The 24,067-nt window shown below is 37.6% G+C and overlaps 1 protein-coding gene across 1 annotated transcript; it reads right to left on the bottom strand.

Moving 5' to 3' along the window:
- Nucleotides 1-6,761: 6,761 nt before the first annotated feature.
- Nucleotides 6,762-12,516, bottom strand: LOC112009382 (uncharacterized protein At5g50100, chloroplastic). The gene is made up of 5 exons (XM_065759689.1): nucleotides 12,284-12,516; nucleotides 12,051-12,158; nucleotides 11,634-11,690; nucleotides 10,813-10,878; nucleotides 6,762-7,182 (listed from the first exon to the last, which is right to left on the bottom strand). Exons 1-5 carry the CDS (start codon nucleotides 12,320-12,322, stop codon nucleotides 7,168-7,170), a joined length of 285 nt encoding a protein of 94 aa, XP_065615761.1. The 5' UTR covers nucleotides 12,323-12,516; the 3' UTR covers nucleotides 6,762-7,167.
- Between the last annotated feature and the right edge of the window lie 11,551 nt (nucleotides 12,517-24,067).

The following is a 24,067-nucleotide window of genomic DNA, read 5'->3' as shown; positions in this document are numbered from 1 at the left end:
TCAGGTTCTACATAAAGTGCGATTTCATTTGTTTGTCATTCAGCATGTAGTTCACACATGTAGGTCACATCCTCATCTGAAGTAATTAACCTTAACCCTTGCTTTAAGTCACCACCAGGTATTAAATAATAAATCCTACTGTTAATGGGTCCCCTAGCCTAAGCACAATTATCTTGTATCTCAAAATGACTTAGTAGATCTGGATCAACATTAGCCATTGTAGATACCTCACCACCTACATACTCTAAACTAGGGTTCTACTCAAAATTCCCACTATGGTGAATAGTAAAATCAAAACGAATTTCAACAGCCATCTGCAGGGTTTAAAACACATGCACAAACAACAGTAATTAAATACAAAACCAACACATGCATAAAGACAACACACAAAAGCAAAATAATTTCAGTTGCACACCAAACACCAAGTAACGTGGGGTCAGAGACAAGAAGCACAACCAACTAAACAATTTGTCTCTATGGGACCACAAACCAGAATATTTCTAGGAACCACAATCATCAATGTCAACTATAAAAGAACAAACACACCAATGGTAAACCCAACAATGGTAAACCACTAATTTTATGACAAAAAAACTTTAATCTGAATCACCTTCATCAATCGTTACACATTGAAAAAGAATAAACACAACAATGGCAAACCCTAGAAAGTCATTTCATACCTGATACAAAGGAAAACTCAAACTTCAACACTCCTCCTTTCTTGCAAGTGTTCGGGGAGGGATTTCACTTTGGCAATCGGAGTACAGAGGGAAAGGGATTAAGGTTAATGGGATTTTTGAGGGTTCGAAGGTAGGGAGAGGGAGAGAGCTCAGTCCTTTAGGATTCTAACTGTGTTCTAATTGGGTTCTAATTTTTGGCTTATATAGTAAATGAGAATTTCTAATGGAAAGGGCAGGAGTGGGTAACGGGGGTCTAACGGAGGCCACCTCAGGTGGGTTAGGTGACAAATTTCAAACCACGGGTGGGCATTGTTAAAATGGGCCAAACCACAAGTGGGTAAATTGCAATTTCCCAAAAAAAAAAAAAAAAATCATAGTCCTCAACTTTCACGCAAACTTGTCATGTTTCTTATTTTGAACAATTTTGCACATGGTTTAAGTGTTTGATGAGATTTGAATAAATAAATCTTCTTATAGGGTTGATTTTTAGTGCAAACTAGTACACATGGTAGGATTTGGATGGGTATAAGCTTTCTTTAAGTGATGACTTGGGCCAAGTTCCAAAATTTGGTAGGGCTGAAATTGCTATTATTGATTTTAGAATAAGGACCTATATAAGGGGGGTTCTTTACCATTATTTGGATTTTAATGTTCCACCTCCTTAACTCAAACTTAGCACGTCAAAGAACCAGTTAGCTCAATTGGTCAAGTCTCTTATAATCAAATTAAAAAAATTTGGGTTTAATCTCCACCTACACCGAAAAACCAATTCTCACTAAATTTCATCACCTAAAACACATTTTGTTGTAGTGAACAAACATCAAAAGTTGAAACTATCTCTTAAAAAAAAAAAAAAATCAAATCACATCACATCACATCATATCATATTGTGTGTTCTCCCCTTTTTCTAGGTTTGTGTGCTACTAAATGAAAATGGCCATCATAACATAAAATAAGTAATGAATTACACTAATTAATGTTGCACACAACTACTTACACATTATTGTATACACACATATAGCCTATGAAAAAAAGATTTCAGTTTTATAAATGTGAAATTGTGTTTTGAAACAGGATTTCAATTATGTCTCATACACACAATGTGTAAATATTACCACTCAATAAATTATAATAGGCTTGTGAGTGCATAAGCAAGAACCATGAGGCTCACTGTATTCTTTGCTCCAACTTGGTGATTAGAACTTCTAGATTCCTCTATAAAATAAAATAAAATAAAATAAAATAAAAACCCAAAAAAAAAAATTGAAGTAAAAAAAAAAAAAAAAGACTTAGATGATTTGTGTTTTTTATATTTAAAATTTGTTTGGATGAGTTACTTTTTTTAGTTAATTATTGTTTAAAAAATAAGGTATGATATACTTAAAAATAAGTTCAATTATATGGTAAAAATAAAACTAAAATCCATATTACATTCTTTAAATTTAGATGAATTTTAATTTTATACCTAGAGTTTAGTTTAGCTTTTTCAAAATACTTTATTTTAATCTTTAAACTTTAATTATTCTATCAAATTGGTCACTCCATTTATTATCCGCTATAAAACTGTCGCCTTCGACATATTTGATACAATGCAGTTTTACTAGATAAATCGCAATGGATGACAATAACCAACTGTAAGGACTCAATTTGGATTGACCCTGAATGGTGGGTCTTCCGCCCAATAAGCCCAAACAATACATCTATAGAGAGCGGGGTGAAAGGTTTAGGTGCTGGCCGTCGATCACCAAGCATGAACTTTCTTATAAAGAAGAAAAATGCTAAGAGTTTCTTTTCCAATGGGGGGATGCTCCTCGGCCTGTGGCCGAGGAGGCCTTATTGTTCTCTCGCTTTTTCTTTTTTCTTTCCCCCCCCTTGTTTACTTTACTAACTTTTCTTTTATAGTTTTCATCTTCCTATCCCCTCTTTCCATCTGTTGATCATCTATTTGCCTTCTTTTCTGGCCGTCCGTCCCATCAGAGGCCTTATCGGTACTCAAGTGGTTCACTCTGATCAACGTTATCCTGCCAGGGGGTTACCTCCCCATTAATGCGGCCAGGGGGAGTTAGTTGAATGCATTAAATGTGAGAATGACAGCTTACTTTGGGGTTAGTCCCTCCCCAAAATCACCCTCGTCAGGCCGAGGATAAGGTGGTCCTCGGTGTGGATTGGGAAAAAAGGTTTTCCCTCACCTTGGCCCTGAATAGCCTGTGCTCCTCGACCTGGGCCTCGGGCCTGCTACATGATGGGCCGAGGCCATCAGGCCCATGGGCCCCACAATAGCCCCTCAAAACCCTGCTGCACGTTCCCTCGAACGGGGAGGAGGGTTTTGATACCTGCCAGTCCATTGAACGAATTGCCCCGCTTCGGTTTGTACTGATGCTGGCGGCTTTTTGACTGCCCGATGCGCGTTTTTAGCGTTTCAAAACTTAGTGGGCGCCCACATTAAATTTTGGTGGCACCACGTTTCCCACTTTCAACGGCATGATCTTTTGCTTTTATGAGCAAGCGGTTACATTTGAGGGACCTAAGGGGGGGAGTACAAATACATGTTTGAACCGCCTGGTTTCATCATTTTCGCGCTTACAATTATTGACGCATATAGTTTGAATCTGGCTCGACTTGCACACTACCTGAAGAGTATCGTCATATTTCTGTAAGTCTTCTTTTTCTGACGACCCCAAATTTCCTTGATTTCACTCTTCCTTTTCTCTTTTAGAACTTTTAGTTGTCTTTGGGCACACTACCTGAAGAGTATCGTCATATTTCTGTAAGTCTTCTTTTTCTGACGACCCCAAATTTCCTTGATTTCACTCTTCCTTTTCTCTTTTAGAACTTTTAGTTGTCTTTGGGGAATGGGTAAGTTTAAGAAGTTGGTCGAGTCCGATGAGATGATGAATAAATTCATTGTTGACTATGGAATACCCAATAATGTGAATTTAAAGTACTGTGAAGAGGGTGAGTGGTACCTTAGGAGGAGAGAGGGTGAAGTTGTGATCCCGATAGTTGCTTTCGTAGAAGGAGGGATGAGGATCCCTATGAGGCCGGTGACCCTTAATTACCTTAGGCATTTTCACCTGGCCCCTACTCAGTGTGCCGTGAATGTATTTAGGATATTAGGGTATGTAGATACCCTGAATGAGAAAATGGGGCTGAGAAAAAAAAAAAAAAAAAAAAAAAAGAAGAAGAAGAAGAAGAAGGGGAAGCCCAGCCAAAATAGAATTTCAAGTGTCCAAGCCCAGCCAAAACAAACCCTCTTACGGAGGTATCACCTATAACAAAAAAATAGTAATAAAAATAAAAATAAATAAATAAAAAACAAATGCAAGCTTTTAAAAAAAATAAAAAACTACTTCAAGTCTTCAAGGCCCAACGGCCAGCCAGAATAGAATGTAGAAATAGGCCTAGCCAACAACAGATAAGAAACAAAACAAAAGGAAAGAGAACAAAAAGTCAAAAACGCATCTGCATAATCAAAAGAAAGAGAACAAAACTATACCTCAGTTGGTCAGTCCTTAGTTCAGACTAGAGTCCTTAGATGTGATTGGATGATTATTGATTCAGATCGGAGGAAGCCAGTAGAGAAAGAATGAGAGAGGTGGAGTGCAAGAGCTGAGACTAGAGAGAAAGAGGCAGAGAGCAAGAATGAGAAATAGAAACAGCAATAATTTTAGGGATTTGATATTTTTTATTTGTTGTGATTTGTGATTGTTTTGTGGTTAATTTCTTTGACCGGACTTTGTAGTTTATCTTGTTGAATTTTGGTTTATTTAGAGAATAATGATGTTATTTTTGGGACAATTGATTTTGTTTAGACCAAAGAATTTTTAGTGGTACCAATGTTTAACAAGATATACCAGAGTTTTTGTTCTTTAGTTACAAGGATGTGACAAGTTTTTTTTAAATCCATCTTAAACTAATTTTTTTTTTCCTACCTACCCCTACTTGTTCAAAATTTTGGGGCCTCCCTTCCACTTGGGGGCCTTAGGTAATAGCCTAATTGGCCTAGTGGAAGGGCCGGCCCTGGTCACACAACCACGACAGCCATATGAAAATACTGCAAATTGACAAAATAGTTGCCAAAGCTTAGACCAAAAAACAAGCATATGCATTCATGGTGCAACTTTACCTAGATTGATTGTCTCTGAAGATCTTAGGAATGCCTTCTAACTAATGTTTGCACACCTTGTGTTTCCTTGATAGGATAATGATGCTTGTGATTCCTTTTCTTAGTAATAGAGTCAGCTGGTGTAAGAGTTAAATTGATTGCAGTATCCTTTTATGTCTCATTCCCAATAGTGGCATCCTGGTAATACTTTATTGCTTGACCTGTATTTGCGCACACATGCAGTTGCCATCCATTTGTTTCTTCTGGATCCATTTTTTGCTAACACCAGCATTGCATTGTGGCTGCATATTCTCACCACATTTATCATGTTTCTCCAGTATTTCTGATAAAATGATGTTTGAAATCCGTTTAATCCAAAGGCCTTTAAAACACTCATTTGAGAGGGCATACAGAACTTTTGCAATTGATTGGTGTCTAGGCACTGCATGTTTCTCAATACTGACTTCTCACAAATAGCTCAATAGATCATGTTGTTTGTCTTGTGAGAACTGAACTCCATCACAGTCGCACTCACATCCAAAATAATCAACTGGCATATTTTGTTTGGAAAGCAAACAAATATGTAGTACATCTGTCTGTCCTAGTTTGCAACAATTACACCAGTACACCACTAAGAAGATAACTGGAAATGATAATGAACATTTTAGACATTTCTAGGAATTGGAAATTGTAGCCTTTTTGTAAGCTCTAACAAAAATCTCCCTCTAGAATTTCCTCCTGATGACCCAGATTCTATTGTGAATCACAAATGCTCCAGATAGCAATTGGTTTTACATGTGCAGCATCCTTTACAATTCATCTCTCACAAACAATAAAGTAACCAAATTGCCAAAAAGAAAATTGAAAATGTTTATGTTAAAAAAAACAAATATATGTTGCCAAGAGCCTACTCCTACGTAAGTATCCCGGTTCAAAATTGTTATTCCCCAATTATCAAAAAGAAAACAAATGTGTTTCTCTAAGCATTTCATTTAGCTAGATTTTGAGAACCAAGAGTTTCTTCATAGAGTCACACATCTATCAATATCTTCACAAACTATAAAAATTAAATGTTCTACTAATATCTTACGATGTGAAAGATCACAGTATAACCTCCACAACTTACTTGGGTATTGGGCTTATTGGTTTGAGGTGCGATGTAAATTCTAAAGTCTCATGTTCAACTCATCATACTATCAGTCTAATGGGTTTCAGGGTGATATGGGTAGTGAGTGGAATGGTTTAGTCAAAGGCTATGACACTATATATATATATATATATATTAGGTACTCTCAGAATACAGTGACATACTGTTCCCTCCTCTCACATTCATGACGAATCCCACTAATTAAATTCATGGTAGGATCTACTATGAATGTGAGAAAAGAGAGCAACACATCACCATACTCTAAGGGTATTCTTTGGAGATACTAAGATACATAATTAGTAGTAGTTACTTGAGCCACCCCAAAAATCCCAAAAATTTTCGAACTTTATTCAATTTTTTTTTTTCCTTCTTTTTTTGGAGGGGAAGTTCTTTTCCCCAGATGTTGAAAGCGACCACCAAGCAAGACTATAGGAAAAAAGAAAAGGAATTTTAAAAAAAGATCACAAATGAGTTATTCTATAAATAAAAAATCGAGTTATTCATCCAGTAAAACAAATACAATTTTCAGTGATTATATGAAGTCAAATCTTGGCACTAATTTTTATTTAAGTAAAACTGAGAAAGAACTAAAATAAGAGCATAAAATCAACTAATTAAGACAAACTTCTTTGACAAACTCTATAATGAAGTTTGAGAATCAATTAGATTGTCAAACCCTATATACAAACAGAAACTAATTGCCATGAACGTCTAGACCTCTCTAGACTCATCTTTTCATAATAATCCATATCAACATTTGGAAGTTCAAAGCGGAAAGTGGCTTGGAATGATAAGAAAAAGCTCTAATTTACTAATTCTAAAGTGGGGATTCTTGGTTATCTCCTTTTTACCATCCAACAAAAGTGAATTATCACATCATTATGCATTACAAGGGCATCAAATCACTAGACTATTTGATGACTAAAATTAATTGAAAAATGTATGTGAACTGCCACAACTCTTCATCTTATTACAACTTTTGGCTATGAGCTCACATACAGCTCATTTTTGAAGAGCATATATGTAAGCAAATGAAGAGCAAGCCTGGAAAGCTCTGACTTCTTGGAATTATCAAGCAAGTTCACTTCTTACATGAATTTCTGTCATTACATACTTCATCCTGCATTGAAAACAGAACATCTAACATGAATCAGCATCATATACTTCAAATATGATAATCCCTGGCCTGCAGAGTGGTATACAAACCTTGTTCCTTCGTAATTCCAAAATGTCTTCTAAAGGTAGCCGGCCTAGACAAAAACAGATAAGTTTGCAAGATATTTATAAGTTAATAATTTGATTGAGCAGAGCAAAATTAGATTAGTCATCAATGTGGTTAGTTTTCAAAGCAAGTTTCATGAGCTTCCAGTGAAGCATGTTGCAGGCTCAGTTTGATTTTGAAAATGTGCATAAAGCGAAGTTAAAAAATCGCACAGTTATTTTTTCATGGTGCAACTAAATCCAAATGATATGGTTTTTTGTTAGTGGACAATATAATGATTATCAAAAGAAATAATTCCTTATCACAAAAATTAAAAGAGTCACTGAATTGGGTGTGTGCATCACAAGGCTGGTGCTGCTCTATTATAATATGTAATATCCAGGGGGAAAAAAATCAGCTATAGCAAGACTTTTTTTAAACTGAAGCAAAGAAGGCACGACTGCCTGAGAACTTTGAAGGGGCCTGAGAACTTTGAAGGGGTCATAACATAAAATTGTTTATGCAATACGAATTTACTTGTGATTTGAAGACGATATTTAGCCCAAACACCATATACAGCATCAGTTATTGTTGCAATATGTTAAATGCATATTGTTATATTTAGTACAAATAATGATGAGAGGACAAGGGAGCTGACGCAGGACAACCAGAACGAAAACTAAACAATAGAAAAATAAAGGGATATGACCTAGGAGTCAGCACCTAGGCCTTGCTTGGAGTCAGCACCAAGCGGAGAAATCACTAGGAGTCAGCACCTAGGGTAGACCTGGAGTCAGCACCAGACCAAAGAAAGACCAAACGGCCATTGTTTTCATTCATCAAAAATATCAACTATCTCCTCAAGAAATACAATAGGTTGTTTATATAGGATTGCTAAACCCTAATTCTAATTGGCTAGGAAACCCTAATTGCCTTATTACAAAAATAACCTTGCTAATTGGCTAGGAAACCCTAATTGCCTTATTATAAAAATAACCTTACTTTTAAATTAAAATACTAAAAGCTCAATAACTAAAAGCCCAATAAACTAATAGACCTAAAACATAAAAATACAATGGGCTTGCAAACATAAATAATACTAAATAATAATCTTCTTGTGTCTCCCGCATCATTCTTCTCTGGTTGGAAAAAACTCGACCTCGAGTTCTAAAGTGTTGAAGGATTAGGATGCTGACAAGTAACACTTGCTTCAAATCTAGAATCACATTAGGGAGCACAGGGAAAAGAAAAACCGTGAATTTCACCACATCAAACTCATTTGGAATAACAAAATCAATGTGTGGAATTTGTATAATCTCGTCTTGAACCTTATGAACCATAGGAAGCACTGTAGTTTTAACCTCTTCAACTTCACCAAGATGTAGATCTTTAAGGACTGTGGAGGGTTGATCAGAAGCACATTCAACAACTTCAACTTTCACATCATGTGCACCCCCTAACATAATACTCTCTTTAGGCACCATCTCTTCACCTTGCTGCTCTTCAATAGATTCATTTCCATGCACGCATATTAAAGCAACACTTGTCGAGGCACGTACGTCTGTGTCAACATTAGGCTTTGGTGTTGCTGGAGGATTCTCAACGACCAAGATATCATCATCAATGTTGCCTTCTATTGGGGCAACAAGAAGTTCATTGTGATCTAGTGTCCTTGGTTTCCCAATTGAATCGGATTGAGTCTTCTTGTGTTGAGCAATCCTGTCCTGAATATCTTTCATGAGCTTTACAGTTAATTCTGTTACTTCCCTGGTAGATATTTCCTTGGTAGATTGTTCAAAAGTGCGTTGAGGATATGAAATAGGATGATGATGATGAGAATTCATCGTATTTGCTTCAACTTGAAAAGTACCACACTGAGATTGAGATTGGGGTAGATACTTAGCTCGATAGTATGGTGACAAATACTCATCACAAAGTTTTTCTTTCATATCTTCCCACACATTGATGGCAGGTTCATAATCCATATAGCGGAAATATTCAAGCTTCTCCCAAAACCTTTGTGCGTGACCTCTTAACTTCAACTTGGCATACCTAACCTTTTTATTATCTGCCCAATTTGCTTGCGCAAAGAATTGCTCCATCCCATTTATCCAGTTGACAAAATCTCGTGGATAAGTATCATCACCATCAAAATAAGGTGCGTCAGATATTACCATAGCTCACCTTGTGAGTGGTTAACTTACTGCACTTGATAGTCACGGGCTTGGCTCCTCAATTGAGTGGGTCTAATTGGACAAAGCTGGAAGTCTAGATCTATGAAAAAATAAAAATAAAAACACTTGCCTATACATTCAATGGGCTGGCACTGTAACAATATATTTTTTTTTTCTTTTCTTTTCTTTTCTTTTCTTTCTTTTTTTTTTTTTTTTTTGAAATACAATAAAAAGAACTACAGTTTAAAATGAAAGACTGCTAAGCCCAACTCCAAACATGTAAAACACCGAAGCTAAAGAAACTACTAGAAGCAAAAGAAACTAAAAGAAAAAACAAGCAGCGGAGCAAGCACGAGGCGGCATTGGAGTCAACAGCGGAGCGGCGGTATGGGCTCACCAGCATTCACGGTCAGCGGTGCTCGAGGTGCAGATCGGAGCTCGCACGTCAGATCGCGGTGATGGGATCGGGGAAGCATGAAGCGACATGGTGAGAGCGGTGTTAACGGCGAGTTGGCGCAGGTGGTTCTTGACAACGCAAATCCAGTATTGACATTGGCGGCTCTTGTGGGCTTCAAACTCCTCTGTTTCTAGTCTGGTGGCTAGTGGGTCGGCGGCGGCCAAGTGCTGATCTGTGGGTTTCGGCGGATGATGGGTCAATCTCAGTGGTGGTGGTTGTTGGGTTCCGCAGTGGTGGGTGTTGGATTGGAGTCTTTGGTTGGCTTGAATATCTAGTCTTCTGATGGGTAGCACAACTATAGGACAGCAGCTTTTTTTTTTTTTTTGGTACTAAGCAGGAAAATGACAAAGACAACTTTCTAGTGGTGAAAACACGGCACTGATGGGAATTTTTTTTTTTTTTTTTTTTGGGTATGTGATTTTTTTTTTCTGATTCTTTCCTGCGGTAATTCTTCAACGGATCGGTGTTTGCTCTGATACCAAATATGACGCAGGACAACCAGAACGAAAACTAAACAATAGAAAAATAAAGGGATATGACCTTGGAGTCAGCACCTAGGCCTTGCTTAAAGTCAACACCAAGTGGAGAAATCACTAGGAGTCAGCATCTAGGGTAGACCTGGAGTCAGCACCAGACCAAAGAAAGACCAAACGGCCATTGTTTTCATTCATCAAAAATATCAACTATCTCCTCAAGGAGTACAATAGGTTGTTTATATAGGATTGCGAAACCCTAATTCTAATTGGCTAGGAAACCCTAATTGCTTTATTACAAAAATAACCTTGCTAATTGGCTAGGAAACCCTAATTGCCTTATTACAAAAATAACCTTACTTTTAAATTAAAATACTAAAAGCTCAATAACTAAAAGCCCAATAAACTAATAGACCTAAAACATAAAAATACAATGGGCTTGCAAACATAAATAATACTAAATAATAATCTTCTTGTGTCTCCCGCATCAGGAGCATTATCCACAACCTTATGCATCTAGAGAATGGTAGCATTTCGATTGAACTACAAGTAAAATTAGGAACAAAGAAACTTACAAGTTCATATTTGGTAATGGCATAAACCCAACCAAGACCAACTTGTTCATATAGTCTTCTAAATGCCTGTAAAGTTGTCATATGCAGGAATGAGAATGTCAGATAAAGAAAGCAGTGGCAGCTTAAAGTAACATCTTAACAGAGTTCTTTAGCCATCTTCTTCAAACAGATTGTGTACCTAAAGAATTCCAAATGTGTCCCAGACCATTGACATTTACTATTGAATTGCAAAGGAGAGAGAGAAGGAAATTGGCTTAGAGAAAAACATTGTCCATGTGCCTACAATAGGACCCAATAAACTTTCCATGCAAGCATTGGTAAAATGATAGAATCATGGTGGTGATCACAGTTGCACATCCTACGTTGCACTTTGGCCTCCTTTTACAGTTTAGATATTTGAACAGTTAGTGATTGTCTAGAACACTTATTAGTTATTAGATTCAAAGTTTTACAATCTTGAACTTGTACTAATTGATTCTAGTCATGGAATAGCCTTAGTTGAAGTTTCCAAACCTATTGATCAATGGTGTTTTCTATCCCCCCTTATTCTTATATATTCCACAGGTTGGACCACTGTAACACAAGTATATACATATTCACATGTTTACCAAAAAAAAAAGAATATATATATATATATATACATATTCACATAGATGACATGCACACATGCATGCTTACTCACTTACACATAGTTAAATACAAGATAGTGAATTTATATTTGGTGGAAATTTGGAAATGAAAGTAAAACGTGAAATGAGAAGAGCAGACACTAAAAAAATACAATTATAGGAAAAATGAAAGGGGTAGGAAATGCGGCGTACTTCAACATCAGTGACTACAGTTCCATCAGAGAGGATGGCATGAATCCTTCCCATTACCTAAACAAAAAAATAGAACTTCATCACTGTATTGCAATAAATCTGACACAGAGATGCTCTAAAATTTGTATTGTAGCATACCATTAAGTATTTTACAAAGTTATCATTTACTTTCCTATGGCCAAAGCACAGAGCCACATGATTTCACACGGATTTTTCAGGAAATTCCTAATGATCCATAAGAGCCACAAAAAAAAAAAGAGTAAATTAGCCTGTGAAGTCATATTGGATATGATTAACAGGTAGTGTTACAGTCACTTATATACTTCATTTTCTACTTCTTATCTTATAGATCCTAGCAAGCCCTCTTCGACCAACAAGCTGTGTATACTACAAATTTCAGCATTGTTTGGAGCATACAGTTTTGTAGTCTAGGCCTTGATTCTCCTCTGGAGAGTATTCATCAGAACTTATATCAACAAATTTGATCGTACCATGGTCCTTATTCCTCTCCCTGAGCATGTTGACCTGACATATAATGAACTTAAACACATCAAATATTTAAAATGACCAAATTCACAAATTAACACATTTTACACACAAATCAGGTGTGTTCTTGAAGAAATGCAAAAAACAGGTCCTTGAAGACAGACCTCACGCATGCAAAGCGGGCAATCCCCATCATATAACATTTTAATTATCCAATTCTGAGGTGATTGTTCTTCATCTTCTTTCTTGGGTGTTAAGGGATCCACAGTAGCCTCGCTTATTACGCGGATTGGATATTTAAGTCCTGCATAAATTTAAATAGCACAACAACCAACAAAACTTGCTTCAATTCTTAGTGTCACTGATCAAAATTGTTAAATTAGTTTCCACCTAAAATTGGTTCTATTCTATCAAATAGTGCAGGAAAAACATTTACAACAACAGTAACAACAAAGTGGGAACTGGCTATTCTACAAACCCTCAACAAACTAATAAGGGTCGGTCACATAAGTTCTTTTTTGCCATTCTATCATGTCCAAAGTCATATTCTCTTTAAGAAAAACATTAAAACACCATAAAAAATGAAACCCATGTTAGAAATACTGAATTGAAGTATTGTATTTCATAATCAAGGAATATACATGTGATGCCTTTATATAGGAGGCATATGTGTGCGGTACAAGTAAGCATATGTGTGTGGTACAAGTAAAGTGTAGTACAAGTGTGCTATACAAGTAAACCAGCTGGGCCTAAAGCCCATAATATACATTAACAACCCCCCTCAAGCTCAAGGTGGATGTGAGACCAGCTTGAGGTTGTCAACCAAATCACGAGTGCGTCCCTTAGGAAGTGCCTTGGTGAAGATATCTGCAAGTTGATCTTTGGAGGAGACGGAGAAAAGCTTGAGAGCACCATGGACAAGATGAGAACGGATAAAATGACAATCAATCTCGATGTGTTTAGTCCGTTCATGGAAGACGTCATTGTGAGCAATATGAATGGCACTCTGGTTGTCACAATAAAGGGGAGTAGCAGAGGATGTGGACACACCCAAATCCTTAAGAAGCCATCGTAACCAAAGGAGCTCAGATGTGGTGTCAGCAAGAGCACGATATTCTGCTTCAGTACTGGAGCGGGCCACGAAAGTTTGTTTCTTACTTCGCCAAGAAATCAAAGAAGAACCAAGGAGAAAGCAATAACCTGTAGTGGACCTGCGATCAGTGGGATCTCCTGCCCAATCAGCATCAGAGAATGCACGGAGTACAAGAGGAGACTGAGCTGAGTAGAAAAGGCCATGGAAGAGAGTGCCCTTCAAGTATCGTAGAATGCGCAGAACAGCAGCATAGTGAGTCGATCGTGGAGCAGACAGGTACTGGCTCACCTGATGAACAGCATAAGAAATGTCTGGACGAGTAACTGTGAGATAAACTAGGCTGCCAACCAATCGTCTGTAAAGAGAGGGATTAGACAATGGTTTCCCCCCCGAGGGTGTCAGATGCGCATTAAGTTCAACTGGAGTGTCAGCAGTCTTGCTGTCAGTGAGTCCAGCTCGAGATAAAAGGTCAGATGCATACTTGGCTTGAGTAATATAAAGACCATCTGTGGAACGAGTGATCTCAAGACCCAAGAAATAGCTGAGATGTCCAAGGTCTTTCATCTCAAATTGCTGACTAAGAAAATCCTTGAGTTCTTGAATGCCACTGAGGTCATCACCAGTTATGATCATATCATCCACATATAAGAGAAGTAAAATGGTGCCTTTATCATTGCGACGAAGAAATAAGGCAGAATCATAAGGACTGGCAGTGTAACCCAAGCGAAAGATGGTGGAGCTGAACTTGGCAAACCAAGCTCGTGGAGCTTGTTTAAGGCCATAAAGTGCACGTCGAAGGTGGCAAACCTTGTTTGTTTCAACAGAAAGACCAGGAGGAGGTTGCATATAGACTTCTTCATGCAGATCCCCATTAAGGAAGGCATTTTTAACATCCATCTGAAAAAGGTCCCATTTACTAGCAGCAGCAACAGCTAAGAGGGCACGAACAGAGGAGATACGGGCAACTGGAGCAAAAGTCTCTTCATAATCAATCCCATACTCCTGTGTAAAACCTTTTGCAACAAGACGAGCCTTGTAGCGCTCGATGGACCCATCAGAGCGAGTCTTGATCTTATAGATCCACTTACAACCAACCACAGACTGACTAGGAGGGAGAGTAACCAGATCCCAAGTATGGTTTTTGGTTAATGCATCAATTTCCTCTTTCATTGCAATCTGCCATAAAGGGTCAGTAGAGGCCTCACGATAGGTTTGAGGCTCATGGAGTGTAGCAAGGGCAGTGTAACAATGATAGTCAAGTAAATGTGCAGGAATGGATCTTACCCGGGTTGAGTGGCGAGGTGGAATGTCTTGTGGAGGATCTTCAGGCGGAGCAGGAGCAGGGGACCTGGGCTCAAGGTGGGGTAGCTCGTCATCAACCTGTTCATCTACAACCTGTCTAGGAGAATCATCAAAAATATCTGGAGATGGAATAGAGAAGTCCAAAGGAGGATCAAGAGTATCTGTAGAAGGAACAGGAGACTCATCTGGAAAGATTTCTAAAACAGAAGAGTTAGTTAGGGAAGAACGAAAATGAGAGAGTTCAACAAACAAGCGGTGTTCCCAAAAGACAACATTACGAGAAACACGAAGACGATGAGAGACAGGATCATAGCACCGATACCCTTTTTGAGTTTCACCATAACCAAGGAAACAACAAAGTCTAGATCGAGGCTCGAGTTTGTTGTGCTCATGAGGCTGAAGAAGAACGAAACAAGCAGATCCAAAAGAGCGAAGGTAATGATAGTCAGGGGGTGACCCAAAAAGGCGCTCATACGGAGTCTAATTATGGATGACAGTGCTTGGAATGCGATTAATGGCATGAACAGCATGAAGAGCGGCTTCACCCCAAAATGGGGCAGGAACTTTGGCAGAAAGAAGAAGAGCACGGACAGTGTCAAGAATATGACGAAGTTTTCTTTCTGCTCGACCATTTTGTTGAGAGGTGCCTGGACAGGTTAGATGATGTACAGTGCCATAGGAATGTAACAGAGCTTGAAAAGCATATTGAGTATATTCAAGAGCATTATCAGAACGAAAAGTTTTGATATGTTTGGAGAATTATGTTTCAACCATTTTTGCAAAGTTACTATATATTGGTAAGATTTCAAAACGAGATTCATAGGAAAGATCCAACTATAACGAGAATAATCATCAATAAAAATAACAAAATAACGAGATCCACCAATACTAGTAACAGGAAAAGGTCCCCAAACATCAGAATGAATTAACTCAAAAGTACTATTAGAGATAGATTCACTATTATTGAAAGGTAAAGCTGGCTGTTTTCCTAACTGGCATAAAGTACAATCAAAATTGTCTTTGGACACAGAACCTAACAGACCCTTAGAAGTTAACTGTTGTACCCGAGTAGATGAGGCATGACCAAGACGAGAATACCAAAGTGCGAGAGAAGGTAAGGAAGAAACTGCAGCAACAACAGAGACAGGAGCAACAGGTGGAAGATGAAGATTGTCCACAGGAAACATATGCCCAACCCTAGGACCGGTCCCAAGCTCTTGCCCCGTCCTCGGATCCTGCACAATACACCCAGAATAGTCAAAATTAAGGCGATATCCTAGTTCAGCGAATTGTCCCACAGAGCACAAATTATAGGATAGGTCAGGTACATGGAAGACCCCAGGAACAGAGAGGTTAGAGGTTGAAACAAAACCTAGACTATTCCTATGCATGGTGGAACCATCAGCTATATGAATATTAAGAGGATGTGGTGCAGGGTCAAGTTTGGAGTATAAGGATGAGTGAGGTGTCATGTGATTACAGCAGGCAGAATCAAAAAGCCAAGTTTGAGACTTACCGGGCAGAACTGAGAGAGCAGTGGAAAGAGATGCATTACCAGCCATACGAACAGCCTGAGCTATGATCTCCTGTAGTTCAGTGGGGGAGAGGTTGATAGTGGATCCAGAAGACTGGGACTCAGCTGAAATGGAAGACATCGGCGGAGTAGGCTTAGTATTAGCAACAGCAACAGTAGATTTGTTGCGACGGTAACAAGTCTCAATGGTGTGGCCAGGACGCTTGCAATAATTGCAGAACTTCTTGTTGGTCTGCTTGCGAAGATTGCTAGAGCCAGAGGAATCACCTGATTGCTGAAGTTGCTTAATGAAAGGAGCAGAAGGAGTAATAGCCAAAACATTGAACTTATTTTGGGCTTGAAGGGTTACAAGCCGAGCTTCTTCTCTAACCAACTCATTTACAGCAGTATCAAGAGAGGGAGGAGGACTGCGATTAAGAAGCTGACCTCGGATGGGCTCAAAGTCCTTGTGAAGTGACATCAGGAACTCATAGAAACAAAATTCATCTCTAACTGTAGCATATTGCTGAGCATCTTTTGAGCATGCCCAAATCGGATCAGAAAGGTCAATTTGGTCCCAAATGAAGCGAAGCTGATCATAGTAGTCATTGATGGATTGCCCTGGTTCTTGTCGAAGTTGATGCAATTCAACTACCAACTAATATTTCATGGATCCGTGAGTAGTGGAGTACCTTTTGGCCAACATATCCCATGCAGATTTTGCATCATCAAAGCTGCCCAACAGATTGGAGATGGAGGGGATGGAAGTGTTCCGAATCCATGTTAGGATCATGTGGTTGTGACTATCCCATTCAATCATGCGACCAAGAAAGACAGCATCTTCTTCACTTGCTCCCTTGACAGGAATGGTAATTGCACCAGTACAGTAATGCCAGAGCATGCGACCCTTAAGAAAACTGCGCATAGCTTGAGACCAAGATAAGTAATTCTTGTTCCCCTCCAATACAGTATTAATGGGGCGAGGAAGAAAAATATCCTTTTTATCCATTTAGAAACACAATATGCAAAAACAGACTGCAAAAATGAAATCTATGCGAAAAACTAGGTAAAGAGAACCTGGACAGTAAAAAGTCAACCGTAGAAAAGTCAACAGTCAAAGTCAAATCTCGGTCAAAGTCAACGCTGGTCAACGGTCAAAGTCAACGGACCGGTCAACGGTCAGTCAATGATGACTTCAGCTGTGGTGGATGACGTCAGCAGATGAGTGGATGATGACGTCAGCCCTAGGTGACGTGGCAAGATGACGTCACGGATGATGTCAACAGACCTGAGTGAGGGCGCGTGACGGCACGTGAGACGCGTGACTAAGGCTGTGAGGGTGCGTGGCGGCGCGTGAGGCGCGTGACCAAGGCTGTGAAGGCACGTGACTGAGGAGCAACTTCTTCAGGTGGCGCGTGAGAGCGCGTGCAGGCTCCGATGCTTGCAAGACTTCCACGAATGCGTAGATCAAGGCGAGACGATCACGGTGGTATTTGCAAAAAACTTTATCGGAGGAAGATACACGGCGGAGACGGTGGTTGCAGTGGTCTGTGTGGTGCGGGACTCCTCAACAACAGCGGCTGCAATTCCGGAACCTGAGGACAATGGCTGAGAGACGTCGTAGGTTCAACGGTGAGTGGCTGCAGTGGCTGTTGTGACGGCGGAAGCAATAAGGGTGGAGTAACACCAAGAGAGAGACAAGACTGCTAAAAGAAAGGTCAGAGCAGTGGCTCTAATACCATTTTAGAAATACTGAATTGATGTATTGTATTTCATAATCAAGGAATATACATGTGATGCCTTTATATAGGAGGCATATGTGTGCGGTACAAGTAAGCATATGTGTGTGGTACAAGTAAAGTGTAGTACAAGTGTGCTATACAAGTAAACCAGCTGGGCCTAAAGCCCATAATATACATTAACAACCCAAAACTTGGTTTTCAATGAGAATTGCTTTTTATTGTTTCTATAGAAACCGAAAGAACCAAGTAAAGTTTGAAAGATGAAAATAGAGAACAGAGATAGAGAGACTCACCACCAGGTTGGTATATAGGAAAAGCTGTGAATCTATGGAGAGCATATGAAGGAGGGTAATGGAATTTGAGTTTAAGATAGTGAGGAACTGATAGGAGAGATGGGTTTCTTTGTCTTCCTCCAATGTTACAAGCTGTGGCAACAGCTTCTCTCAATGCCATTGCTTCTTTTCTTAAAAATCAGCTCTTGAATTTTGAAGGATTCGGCGTTTGTTTTGTTTCCTTAAATCCAACATTGGTGATGTTCATAACTGCTTTTTCATACACGTGGCAGTGTAGGCTTCACTCAAAGAATACTTGCCTATTTGGCCTCCAATCGTCCACTCAATACATTCGGAAAGTAGAATCAAATGTTTTTTTTTTTTTTTTTAAATTAAAAATTTTAGATATATGATAAAATTTTGATTTTTGAATTACAACATTTGCTTTACCCCCTATTAGAGCATTCACTTCAGATCATCTAAAATCTTCTAAAATACATCTACAGTACAAATTTTACACATTTTGAGAAAAAACCACCCACATCAGTGGGTGTAAAAATGTGTAAAATCATGTATAAATTTCCATGAGCTACAGTACCCATGTATATTTACACGGGTACTGTAGATCATGTATATATTATTTTACTAATTTCCGTTCGCACCAATTTTTCTCTCTCTTCTCCGTGCACAACGACCTCAGCTCCTCATTTTCTTTTCCTCAGATGCACACAAACACACCCACACACAAACACATATCAACACAAAAACACACTCACACACAAACAAACCCACACAGACAAACCTAAAGAGAGATAAATCGATGCTTGGTTCGTGGGTCGCCGGAGCTTGGTTCTGAGTCGCCGGAGCTTGGTTCGTGGATCGGCCGGTGAAGACACGATCTGGGTTGCCGGGGCTTGGTTCGTGGACCGACCGGTGAAGGAAGGTTCTGGACCTGGCGAAGAACTGATCTGAGTTGGTAGTTTTTGAGCAAGAGAGAGAGAGAGAGAGAGAGAGGTGATCTGAGAAGAAAAAATGAGAAAAGAGAGAGACTGTTAAAAAACTGAGGAGAGAGGTGATATGTTAAGAGGGAGCGCGCGCATATATGGTTGAGAGAAATAATAAAAATATTGAGAAGTGTGAATATTTTATTGAAATATCTTGTATAATAGACAAACTGATATAGGTATTTTATAAAAATAAGTGTGTAAAATAGAAAAAAGTAGGTTTTAGACTTGTAAAATGGAAAAAAATTTCCACAAACTGATTTGGATGCTCTTATTAGGATAAAACATCTGAATACTAAATGGATATGGATTTGAATGTAACAATCAGGGACGACTGCTAATTAAGGTCATGTGCAAATAGGGACCGCTGTCAATTAAATAAGAAGACACTTAAGCTTGGGGTCATATGCATTGCACATGACCCATTTTAAGTGAAGAGCTGTTAGCCACAGTCTTTCTCCTCAAACGCGCCTCTCACCCACAGCAGCAGCAGCCTCAGGCCTCTCTCTCATCTCCTCCACCTTTGTTTTCTCAGAAAACTCAAACCGGCAAGAGCTTGTGAGGCGAAATCGACAACGGCCACATGCAGCAACCGCCGATCTCATCGGGCCAACTGGACAGCCCCTCTCTCTCTCTCTCTCTCCCCTCAAACTCCTCAAACCCAATAACTGACAAACCTATCATATGCCCATTTGTAGAAACTTACAAAAGCACCCATTAAAGCTCACATTTTGAACAAATCTGAGATGGATATGCACCAAATTGAATGAAATACCACAAAAGCTTCAAACTTTGACAACAAAATTAAAAATAATAATTCTGAAATGGGTTGTTTAGGTTGTTAAAGAATAAGAATTCTTACAATGTCTTTGAAGCTCCTTTGCCAAGGATTTCATTGTACTGCAACAAACAAAGGAATCTAAAATTCAGACTCAAAAGTAGATAGCAATAGAGAGAGAGAGAGAGGTTTTACTCTACCATATCTGCCAGTCAGATCAACTTCAACAAACTCAAAGTAATCTTGTTCAAGATGTGTAAAAACATTCATTCTCCAATTTGCTGAGATCGGCGACTGCTGCATGTGGCTGCCGTCGATTCCACCTCACAAGCTCTTGTCGGTCTGAGTTTGCTGAGAAAACAGAGGTGGAGGAGATGAGAGAGAGACATGAGGCTGCTGCTGCGGGTGAGAGGTGTGTTAGAGGAGAAAGACTGTGGCTGTTAGCATTAAGGTTAACAGCTCTTCACTTACAACACACATGACCCCAAGCTTAAGCGTCTTCTTATTTAATCAACAACTGTCCCTGTTTGCAGAATTTTCCCCAAACTTCGTGTCCATACTGAATTCTCTTGGTTAATCCAAAATGCTAGTAGTATTTATTATTTTGATCAAATCTATAATTTTATTAGAGGAATGTTATGTCAACAATATTTTTAAAATTAATTATAAGTAGTTGGTTGTTTTTTTTTTTTTTTTGATAAGATATAAGTAGTTGGTTGTTATTAAATGTTATGGGCAAACAAAAAATAATTTAAGTTGTAAATTCAAATTAGAAATAATAACAACTTACCACTTATGATTTATTGTAAAAGTGTTGTAAAAATATTGTGGACGTATCACTTTTCATTTTATTAAGATAAGTAGTAATCTATATATATAAAACCGAAACTTCTGAAACTCTTACAATTTTCCACATCATCATTTTATTTATAAAAAAATTTAATTTTTTAAACTAAATAGTAGATACTACACGAAACCTTTGACAAACCCGACTATAGCCTATGAGTTTTCTGTCAAACACGAAAACATATCTCTTCTGTAAAAATATTGAAAACCCCAAACACCCTCCCCAATTTTCTTCTCTCTTTCCCACCCATGACATAGCCACCGTTTTCTGTTGTTGTCACTGTCAGCCACCATAGCCATCAAGTTTGTATCTTTGCCACTCTCTATATTTAACTTCAACCCGATAGTTTTAGAAAAACCCCAATATATTTGGTAAATCCTTCAATCTGTGGCCCTCTAAATACTAACACACAAAAAACCCCCCAAATAATACATTCTAAATCATCCTAGATCATTATTTAAAAAAAAAAAAAAAACTACATTACTGTGTCTGTGCTGTGCACTCGCACTGCCAGTTGCTCACCGCATGTCTGTGGTTGTCCTCTTAACTCCAGCTCCAGTCCAAGCCAACACCATTGGTATATATCTCTCCCGCGCTTTGTTTAGTTACTATCAAGTGGTTTACTGCTTTTGTTGTCTTTCTTTTGACTTTTGAGAAACCGTGCTGTATAAACTTACTGCTCTACTTCAACAATTTAAGTTCCTTGACTTCTAAACGTGTGGCTGTCTATTGATTTCATTAAAAATAAAACTTGTAGCTATCAAGTTTAAAGTTTTACCGTGTTTTTTTTTTTTTTTTTTGGAAAAGTTTTACATTGTTGTTAAGAGAAAGAATGTTATATATAATCTAATATAGTATGTAATAGGCTATAATATATATGTATATATAAAATAGTTAATGTATTTATACAAGGGTATGACTTTTGAGATAAATACAAACAATTACTTAATTATAATTTGATTGTTCACACTTTTTTTTTGTTTTTTTAAATTAGGTATATACATGAAAACCATTCACAATTTGTGCATATTCTTTATAAAAAAAATGTTCAAGTTTCAAAATCTATTGCTCAATCATCTTTTCAAAATGCTAAAAATATATTTGTTAAACCCCTAGAAAGCCTAATGTTAGGCTTTACATCAAGCTTTACATCAAGTTTGTTTCAATAAAAAGCAGATTTAGCAATAAAGTTTGTTGAAATTATTGATAGTGTATGATTTGCAAAATAAATTAAAGCAAAAAGTGGATTTGTGTAGTGAGGCTATTGTATTTTTTTTTTTTTTTTGGTTGCAAAATTGAATTTGAATTTTAGCCTTGAGCCAAGTAAACATACAAAGGCTATAATCCTCTTTGCAAATAGTTTTCCCATTGTTTTTAATGTTGCTTTAGTTTTTCAACATTACACTTTTAACGTAACATTACACTCTCTTTTTCTTTCTCAATCTTTTTTTCTTTTAAATTCTTGGTGGGCAAATCAGTGTCTCACTAATTCTTTTAGCTTTCTTTTTAACGTGAGGTTGGTTAATTAACTTTTTATTTAACTATCCCATGTATCACACGAGTTAGCGACTAATTTATAATAATGTCAAAGTAAATAATTCAACGTTCAAACTATATTCCACTTTATTTTCAGTTTAAAATTTTAAGAAATTATATGTGTTGGATCTCACTCATTGATGGGAAGTTTGTCCACACAAAATAAGAGTTTTTTTTTTTTTTTTTTTTTTGAGTTTGTGTAAGTGTTAAAATAATAATTAAATTCATGCTCATTTATAACGAGAGTTGTGAGGAACAAAAGATGGAAGCAAACTAAGTTGTACTGACTAATTGCCATGAACAAATCCAAAATCCAAGGAAAATATGAACACTTCACGAATGGGAGGTCATATTACAAACAGAAACTAAATGCCATGAACATCTAGAACTCTCTAAACTCAACTTTTCTTAATAATCCAGATCAAGTATTGGAAGTTCACACTGGATGGTGGCTTCGAATGAGTATAACAACCAAATGGCTCTAATTTAGAAATTCCAAAGTGAGGTTTCTTCCTCCTTTTCCTTGTCCAACAAAAGAAAATTACCACTTCCTTGTGCATATTATAAGAGCGTCAACTGAATAGAATTTTTATGACTAAAATTAATTGAAGAATATAATTCAAGTTAAAATTTACACGTGTTGCTGTACAAATGATATAGCAGCAAGATTGAAAAAGGGTTACAAAATTATATTCTTTCTTGAGGTAAAGAGGCTAATTATTTAAAGTGAACTGCCACACGTCTTTCTCTTGTTACAAGTTCTGGCTATGAGCTCAGATCAAGCTCATTTTTGAACATCACATATGAAATCAAATGAAGAACAAGCCTGGGAAGCTCTGACCTCTTGCAATTATGAAGCACAAGTTCACATCTTAAGCATTTATAATTTATATCATTACATACTTATTCATTTGGGAACAACTTATTTAGTTTTTTTTATTGAACATCACATATGGAATCAAATGAAGAACAAGCCTGGGAAGCTCTAATCTCTTGCAATTATGGAGCACAAGTTCATATCTTAAGCATTTATATCATTACATACTTATCCATTTGGAAATAGCTTATTTAGCTTTTATTGAAAACATTTTGCTAAAAGTGTACTAAAAGTATATTTCTACTTCGAAAAAATGAGAAAAAAAAAAGTTGAACTTATAAGCTCCAGCCAAATAAACATCTTGTGATCAAAACATAATCCCTAACATATTTCAACACCATATACCTCAATTATGGTAATCCCTACAAAATAACACTACCAAATTTTGTTCTTCTTTCATGATTCCAAAATCTCTTCTAAAGGCGGTTGGCTTGGACAAAAACAAATTATGAGTTTCCATCACATATTTATAACTAATAATTATATAGAGCAGCAGTAGTATATTAGTCATTAATGCGGTTAGTTTTGAAAGCAAGTCTCATGAGCTTCCTGTTAAAAAATTTTGTGGGCTAGAAGTTTGATTATGAAAATGTGCATAAAGAGTAGTTTAAAAAAAAAAAAAAGAGAGAGAGAATTGTTCATGGTGCAACTAAATCCAAATGATAAGGTTTTCTGTTAATGGAAAATTTAAAGTTTTATAAATAAAAAAAATTTATTGTCACAACAATTAAAATTTCATACCCATAAATCCAAAAAATCATAGCAACCCATAAACATGCAACACACCAAGCAAAGAGAAATCCACATTGTCAAACCCATCCCCACCGCTATGAAGTGACAACACAAAATTAGCCATCCTACCACCTATCAACCCCAACCAAAAAATCAATTAGCCCCCATCGCAAAATCCAACCATCAATGGATCTCAACCAAGCCTCCAAAACCCATCAAAAGAAAACCATCTTTGACCCGACCTGAAACAAA

This window comes from Quercus suber, unplaced genomic scaffold (assembly GCF_002906115.3).
Source record: "Quercus suber isolate HL8 unplaced genomic scaffold, Cork oak 2.0 scaffold_17, whole genome shotgun sequence".
Classification (NCBI taxonomy): Eukaryota; Viridiplantae; Streptophyta; class Magnoliopsida; order Fagales; family Fagaceae; genus Quercus; species Quercus suber.
Note: the sequence above shows the minus strand (reverse complement) of the source record. Positions and strands in the feature narration are given on the sequence as shown.

Coding starts and splice junctions, on each gene's coding strand:
- LOC112009382 (XM_065759689.1), bottom strand. CDS start 12,322: ATGTTATATGATGGGGATTGCCCGCTTTGCATGCGTGAG. Junction 11,691..12,050: donor AAGGCCTAGACTACAAAACT/GTATGCTCCAAA, acceptor TTTTTTGTTTAG/GTAATGGGAAGGATTCATGC. Junction 10,879..11,633: donor CTGTAGTCACTGATGTTGAA/GTACGCCGCATT, acceptor ACAACTTTACAG/GCATTTAGAAGACTATATGA.